The sequence below is a fragment of the Hordeum vulgare genome, chromosome 2H (assembly GCF_904849725.1).
Source record: "Hordeum vulgare subsp. vulgare chromosome 2H, MorexV3_pseudomolecules_assembly, whole genome shotgun sequence".
Lineage (NCBI taxonomy): Eukaryota > Viridiplantae > Streptophyta > Magnoliopsida > Poales > Poaceae > Hordeum > Hordeum vulgare.
The window spans coordinates 387,200,648-387,209,090 of NC_058519.1; the positions used below are offsets into that span (position 1 = coordinate 387,200,648).

Below are 8,443 nucleotides of genomic sequence, written 5' to 3' on the forward strand. Positions count from 1 at the left end.
TCATGTCCTAATCCGCATACCCCAAGGTGACAATAATTGGAATTCTTTTCGATGATTACCGTAGTTTGAGGAGTTCATGCATTCACTATGTGCTAATGCTTTAATTCAGTTCTTCTATCTTTTGTTTCACTATCCGCTCTGTTTTGTTAGGATTTTTAACTGATTTGGTTTGTTCTTTCTTCTGGGTGCTGACGAGAAGGTCTAATCAATTGACTGTTCTTCCTCTCTTTTTTCTCTTGATTGTAAATTTGGAGTTTTGCTCTTCTCACATCTCAATCCTCAAGGCCGTTGTAGCTAGCGCATCTTATTCTGATTTGGTTGCTTGCAAGAAAAAAAGATTACAAGATCACATTACTCCAAAAATTTGATTTGGAGTAATGCTTCACAAGCCGTAGAAATTGTTCCTCGCATTGCATCAACCGTCTCCTTATGCCTTTGAATCCCTGCAAATATGCCTCTCCATAGGACCATTGATCACTGTGAAGCTTAAGCAAGCATGCATGCATGCATGCGCAAGTAATATTTTACTGAACCTCGAGCGTATGTACACACGCACGACATCTTCCTCCTTCCCTTCCATCCTTCAGTCCTCGTTCGGTTACGCCCAGCCCCGCTAGGGGAAACCGGCTGAAGTCACGTCCTGTCTTTTCCCCCAACACAGCAGCCCGTCATTGCCACTCGTAGAAGCTCCTTGCCGTGAAGACTCTAGCCAATCCGTCAAGCTCGAGGCTGTCCTGTGGATTAATTATACATAAATGCAGGGGTCCTTTGCAAATAGATGCAAGCTCACCCACCTGGTCCAGCTGGCTTCAGTTGACGGGCTATGATTTTCCGAGGACCAAAGATTCACATTTGATGCAAGTTCTAGGACAGGGTAAGAGCATGTGTAGCACACCCCATATAATGCCCCAACCCACAAAATAACCGCCAAAATACGGGTCTGCGTGGAAATTGCTACCCGATCAAACCCCGCAAACGCGCCCGACATGTAAACCTTTTTGAGGGGCGCGACAAAATCCCCTCCCCGACCCGCGAAAACACAGGTTTCCGCCTCGCCTATACGGTGCCCTGTATCCTAGGAAAGCGGTTGGTGGGAGGGACATTTCTGCCCGCGCCCTTTCCCCACCCCCTTCCGCCGCCGCCACGCCATTGGTTTCGCCCATCCGCCGTGGGCGATTCCGGCCAAATTTGCGGGCTGAATCGCGTCGCGGGGGCGCCCGTGCCCTCTTTCGCCCAGCCGCTGCACCGGCTCCCCCAAACACACCAATCCACCATGGCCGGAGAGCCACCGTCGGAGATGGAGTTGAGCGTGCGCGAGAAGTTTTTGCTCGGATGACTCAGATGTTGAGACGATGCTTCTCATATTTCACCAATAGAGTTTGGTGATGGCCCTTGCTGTAAAGGAGCGCGAAGATGAGAATTGAAAGAGGCGGCGAGGATCGACCGTCGGTCGTCTTTGCATTCCTCGAAATTGCCATCTCGGGAACGAGATGCTCATGCAAGACTACTTCGCGGCCAATCCAACATATCCGCCGCACCTCTTCCGGAGAAGGTACCGTATGCGCAGATCCCTCTTTGTAAAAAAATGTTCAAGCTTGCGAGGACAATTGTCTATATTTTACTCAAAGAAGAAATGTCGTGGGCTTGAAGGGATTTAGTGCATATCAAAAAACCTCGGCATCTATGCGGGTAATTGCATACGGCGCTCCGGTTGATTATGCAGACGAGTACCTTCGCATTGGGGAAGATAGTATACTGAGTCAGTGTGTAGGTTTGCCAAAGTGATCGTCTGTGTATTCGGTCATGAATATCTTCGGGCACTGAACGAGGAAGACACAAAAAAATTGACGGTATTTAATGAAAGAAGAGGTTGGCCTGACATGCTAGGAAGCATAGATTGTATGCATTGGACTTGAAAAAATTACCCAAAGGCATGGCAGGGAATGTATTGTGGCAAGTCTCGTGATGCAACAATTGTGCTAGAGGCCGTAGCTTCACATGATTTATGGATTTGGCATTCTTTTTTTGGTATGTCGGGTACTCTCAATGATATCAATGTATTGCAACAGTCTCATTTGTTTGCTAGGCTTGCTAGTGGTGATGCTCCAGCTTGCAACTACACTATCAATCGACATGAATACACAAAAGGGTATTATCTTGCAGATGGTATATACCCATCTTGGTGCACATTTGTGAAGAGCATCAAAGACCCCCAAACTAGGAAATAGTGTGAATTCGCAAGGGCACAAGAGGCAGCCCGAAAAGACATCGAAAGAGCATTTGGGGTTTTGCAATCTACGTTTGCCATTGTTCGAGGTCCTGCTCGGTCTTGGGACAAGCGATCCTTGAAAAACATCATGACATGCTGTGTTATTCTTCACAATGTGATTTTCAAAGATGAAAGAGGCATGAACTTGGAGTTATTCTATAATAATGTGGGTAGCCGTGTCAAACGAGCTAGAGACCCTAACCGAATTAGAGCTTTTCTTCAGACCTATAAGGAGATTGAAAATGCAAACACCCACTGTCAACTTCAGAAGGATCTCATTAAGCATCATTGGCAAAGGGCCGGCAGTAAACATTCCATTTTTCCATTCATTTTTATTTCATTTATATGTGATTCGTATACGGGACAAGTTTTGTATCAAATTATTTAGTTTGGTATGATGATTTGAATAATTATTGTACTTTGGATGATTATTGTATTGTAATATTGACATTTTACTTATATTGCACATTAGTAATTCCGATTTACGGGGTCTTCGGTTTGCGGGTCGACGCGGTGGTGCCCGAGCAGACCCCGCATTGCCGATCCATAAAAAAGCATCTTCTGCCAATATCCTTTTTTACGCGTCCGTTTTGAGGGGTCTGACTCTATTCGCACCCGTGCAGGCCTACAAAACCCTTTTTCGCAAACCGTAAACGACTTTTGCTAGTTGGCTTTATATGAGGTCTGCTAGAGATGCTCTAAGGTTATTTTGAAAGTTGTAAGACAAAATCATCACATCTCAACAAATTCCAGGACTTGGAATGCTATTATCTCAAATACTTAGAGCAACTCCAATGGGGCGACCCATTTCGTCCGCTGCCGTCCGTTTGGGTCGGCACGGACAAAAATGATGGCCCAACGCGTCGACCCATTGCCAAAACGCGTCCGCGCCTACCCATTTTCGGCTAAAATTTGGGACTGAAATGCGTCGGCGCGGACTCGAAGCGGACCCCTCGGTGTCATCCCCAAACCACCACGGTCAACATTATTTATGACGACCGCTATCCTCGGGCCCACGCGTCAGCGACCGCGACCGGCCTTTTTAAATCCGAGCGTGCGGTGGGTTCCGCCATCTGCTTCCAGAACCGCGCTCGTCCACATCCAGCCACCTCCTCGGCGACCAAAACCCTAGCACCATGGCCGGCGGCTTCCCGAACAAGGGCAAGACCCCGCTCTACCCCCGCGCAATCTCCCCGCCGGCGTCTTCCCACCGGCCTCGCCAGCGCGTGAGCATCCCAGTGCACCAAGCGCGGTGGCACCGGGACCACCGTGTGCCACTCCCTTACCCCGATGTCACGCTGCCGCACGGGTGTGGTCATGCCGTGCCGCAGTGTCGGCCGTGCCGCCGTCGGCGCGGGTGTATGCGGAGGAGGTGAGCCGCCGTCGACGTCTGCTGACGGCGGAGCAGCGGCGAGACCCTACGTACGCGGCCGACTCCCCTAACTGGGAGGTGTGGTTCGCGATGGAGCACGAGGAGCAGCTCCGTCGTGGCATGTGCGAAGTGCAGCCAGGAGGCCCTCCGCCGCCCCCGCCTGTCGTCAGCGATGAGGACCACGAGGCAGAGGCCGCCTATCAGGCGGCGCTCACTGCTGTTCTCCGCAAACAGCGAGGAGGAAGCGCGGCACAGGCCCGACGAGGAGGCAGCGTGCTAGCAGCAGCTTGCGGAGGCCATCGCGCTGTCGGCCGCCGGCGACTGCGTCGTGCCACCTCCGCCGAAGCCCGAGACCACGGAGCCGCGGGAAGTCTACGAGTGGACTGGCGTTGTCGAGGAGTTCGTCACTCCGCCGCCCATCTGGTTGGGCGACACACCGCTGCAGGAGCAAGCGTACCTCGAGCACTGGAGGGCGCATCACCTACGGGCGGAGAGCGCCGAAGGCCTTCGGCTAATGGAGGTGGAGAAGGAGGCGGAGGAGGAACGACGGGAGGCGGAGGCGGAGAAGCGTGCCCGTGCTGCTGCGCTGCCACCGTCACCAGCACAGCCCGCGCCGACGGGACATACGACGGAGGCGCAGGCAGCAGCGCTCTGGAACTCGGCGTTCCCCTAGGCCGGCCCTGCGCCTACGGTGGTCGACCTCACCGGCCCCGATGACGATGACGCCGCCGCCTAGGGCTGCCCTGGTAGTTTTAGGTTATTTTTATGTTTAACTAAAGTAATGCGGACGCGTGGACTCTCACCGGCCTTCGTGGCCGGCTTTTAATGTTTAATTATGCACTTATGTGTTTTTTTCGCACGACGGTAAAAATGGATCCAACCAGCGTTGGACGCATGCGTCGACCCATTTGCGAAAGCGGACGTTCGTCTCCGCGTGGCCGACCCAAATAAACAAAAAGCGGACAAAATCAACGTCCGTTTGTATCGGCCGTTGGACTTGCTCTTAGTTCATATGCCACTAACCAAGGTCAGCTAGACAAGAGTGTACAAAACTTTTACTTATCCATTCCCTTTCAGCCCGAGACATCATTACATCATCACATATTCACAGCTCATATCCCCAATCCAGTTGCGCAATTCCTCACCCATCCTCGTCATCAACGTCACGGTCAAGAGCAGCAGCCCATGACTTAATAATGTCCGTTCCACTGACGGGGGGCCCCGCTGGGAAGGGAAGTAGCTGGTGCTCCAAGTCGCCACGTGGAGCCCACCTGTCCTCTCTAGCTAACCCGGCAATGGGCTAACGGCAAAGGCTCCCGTGTCACTGTTCACCTGGCCCCACATCACACCCGATAAACGCACACGCCCAAAATCCGACGGCCCCACCACCGCCCAACACATAAAATATACCAATCCTGACCCCGAACGCTGTCATGCGGACCCACGTTCTTCCCTCCCTCTCTCCAATTTCTTTTGTGCTTCTCCTCTCTCTCTCTCCGTCTCCCCCCCACGCCCACAGAAAGTGTGAGAACGCCAAGAGCGTCAAGCTGAGGGAAAGATGAGGGAGCTGGTCTCCTCCTCCTCCTCCTCCTCCTCCTCCCCCACCGCGGTCCTCGTCGCCGCGGCCAACGCGGTGCTCCGGGGATGGTGGGAAGACGTCAACGAGTCGCCGGCGTGGCAGGACGGCGCCTTCTTCTCCCTCACCGCCGCCTACGCCCTCGTCTCCGCCGTTGCGCTGGTCAGTCCATCCCCTCGCCTCACCTCGACGGGAAATGCTACCTTGATTCGTCCCCCCTCCGACCCCAATGCGTGCTTCGGCTCATTATTGATCCGCACCGAGCTGCCGATTGAAATTGGATCTTTCCTCCGTCAATCAATCTCACAACGCATCGAGGGGATGCTGCCGCCGAGTTCGATTCTGAGCCGTTCTATGCTGTCCGCCTGCAGATTCAGCTGGTCAGGATCCAGCGCAGAGTGCCCGAGTTCGGCTGGACCACGCAGAAGGTGTTCCACCTCATGAACTTCGTCGTCAATGGGGGTAATGTAAAATAAATGTTGCCGGAAATGGGGGCAATGTAATCAATGTTAATTAAATGTGGGATCCCCCAATCCTGATTCCTTCTTTTGATCCCACCCTTCATTTGCAACTGCCCCCCGCATGTGTCACGCGTGTGCTAACCTACCCAAAAACTACTTGCCGCAGTTCGTGCCGTTGTATTCGGATTCCATGCCTATGTCTTCCTCCTCCAAACAAAAGTAAGAGACCCAATCTGTGCACTACCACTTTGCTTTAGCACTGGCGTCGAGACCTTATTTTGCTAATTAATAATTGGCTTGGCCAGGTTTATAAGTTGGTGTTACTAGACCTCCCCGGCTTACTGTTCTTCTCGGCCTACACCTTACTTGTTCTTTTCTGGGCAGAAATATACCATCAGGTATTTCCTATGAATCTTGTTATATATATATACTCTTCATTTTCTTATCATTTAGCTGTACTTATTCAAGGACTTATGCGTGGCTTTTTCTTCTGAGCTTTGCAGGCTAGGAGTCTCCCAACCGATAAGTTAAGGATTATATACGTAGCCGTTAATAGTATCGTATATGCAATTCAGGTGTGTTATTTCTCATCATCCCGCGGTCATACCACTTTACTGCTTCCTATAAGAGAGAGCCATGCTCATGGTTGCTATGTCCGATCGGAGATCTGGACAGGTCTGTATTTGGGTGTACCTTGGAATAAACGACAATCCGTTGGTTGAGCTGGTCAGCAAAATCTTCATCGTATCTGTCTCCGCTGTGGCCCTTCTTGGTTTCGCAGTATATGGTGGGAGGCAAGTCCAATGCTTTTTCTTTGTATTGTATTGCTGTGTGTGCGCTGTATCTGAAAGCTGTGCTCTTTCTTTTCTGTAGGCTGTTTGTCTTGCTGAGACGTTTCCCCATTGAATCAAAGGGGCGAAAAAAGAAGCTTTATGAGGTGATTAGACCCTTCAATAAATGGATTTGTACACATTTTCTGTTCAGGTGGATATGTATAGCATGTTGTCAAGAACAAACTACCGACATATTCTGTTAGGATCTATCATTTCATATAGCTTTGCCATGACAATGATTACTTTTAACGTGAAATTCTGGTAATTGTCACACATTGAACATGAAATCTTTTGCATTGTCTGTAACTCGGTGCTCGGAATTTGTGACTGGCAAAATTGTTGGGTCATCTTCTCATTGCCTTAATATGTTTATTAGTATGTCTTACGAAACATACTGAATTTAGTACTCCCACCGATCCATAATAAGTGTCGTGGTTTTAGTATGTCTTACAAAATATGCTGAATTTGAACTAAAACCACGACACTTATTTTGGATCGGAGGGAGTATTTTTTTAATAGTATTGTTATCCTTTTTCTCAATACAGAACATGAGATCCATCAGTCCAAAAATAATAACTGTCAATTTCTTTCTTGGCCTCCCAAATTTTATTGTAATGTTGAAAATTCTCAGGTTGGGACTGTGACGACAATCTGCTGCACCTGTTTCCTGATAAGATGCATCGTGGTGAGTATTTGGTTCTTCGTGACTCACTGTTAGGAGTTGAGGAATCATGCTTAATTCCTTTTTGGTTGGGCGTAAAGAAGAACTCTGATGTAGACCTGTGTGGACAGTTTCATATGAATGTGAAGCCACCAAACGTATCAACCTAATGTTTACTGCACTTGATGTTGCTGTGCACTGTTGTGATAAACCCACTAGGTCTATGGTCTACAGATCTTGTTCCAGAACAGTGCATGTGTGTGTGTATACTTGTGTCCTTCTGTTGGTTTATTTACTTCTAAGCTCCTCCCTTTCTCCTCTCTTACTTGATCTTAGGTGGCAATATCTGCATTTGATGCTGATGTTTCTTTGGAGGTTTTGGATCATCCAATTCTAGATTTCTTCTATTATATGGTAAGTAACATCGAAAAGTCATTACCATGGCATCAATGGTATCTTTTAGAATTACTTCCCGTCTTATACACATGCTCCCCTATTACCGTGCAGTTGACAGAGATACTGCCTTCCGCGCTGGTCCTTTTCATCCTTCGGAAGCTTCCACCTAAGCGAGCAACGGCGCAATATCACCCCATTAACTAGAGGTCTTTGTGCTTATGTATGATGTTATGCTTAGAATAATGGATAAACTTGGAAGTGCTCAAAATTTTACATGTCTGGTGCGAGCTGAATGCTGGTTTTTGACACTGTTTTCCAAAAGCATCAAAGTGTTGTCGATGGATCATCCAGTGTGCAGTTCAGGGGCCCTTTGGCAGTGAATTTCCGTGTTCTGCTTGTTCTCGTTTTTGGTGGAATTTGGTTGGAGAGCTTTGCTATAGTAGAGGAGAAAATCATAGTGGGCTCCCTGATGTTTATCCGAGTCATTTTGTGATTACATTTGCCATGTTTACCATCTGAGTGTTGCCGGTTATGCCGCCTGGAGCGGACATGGAGTATTTGATCCTGAGCTCATGCTCCTGGATGAACAGTAAAATACAAAAAATAGTAAATCAATTCAAAAAATTCTGATTTTTTTTGGTGATGAACATTGATGAAAGCTTGAACTGTCTGCAATTTTTTTTGATGAAATGACATTCGAGTAGGCCTGGGCAAAAAAAAAATCGATACTCTGAAAACACTTTTGTTTGAAGCATTTTGGAGCATCGACTTTGTTTTTTTGTCCCGGCCTCCACGAATGTTATGTCATCACGAAAGTTTGCAGAATGTTAAAACTTCTATCAATGTTTATCACAGAAAAAATTCACATTGTTTTA

The 8,443-nt window shown here is 48.8% G+C and overlaps 1 protein-coding gene across 1 annotated transcript; it reads left to right on the forward strand.

Moving 5' to 3' along the window:
- Nucleotides 1-5,071: 5,071 nt before the first annotated feature.
- On the forward strand, nucleotides 5,072-7,914 carry LOC123426382 (tobamovirus multiplication protein 1). The gene is made up of 10 exons (XM_045110203.1): nucleotides 5,072-5,379; nucleotides 5,589-5,679; nucleotides 5,845-5,897; nucleotides 5,984-6,076; nucleotides 6,182-6,253; nucleotides 6,354-6,472; nucleotides 6,552-6,615; nucleotides 7,143-7,196; nucleotides 7,509-7,586; nucleotides 7,680-7,914. Exons 1-10 carry the CDS (start codon nucleotides 5,200-5,202, stop codon nucleotides 7,770-7,772), a joined length of 897 nt encoding a protein of 298 aa, XP_044966138.1. The 5' UTR covers nucleotides 5,072-5,199; the 3' UTR covers nucleotides 7,773-7,914.
- Nucleotides 7,915-8,443: the final 529 nt, after the last annotated feature.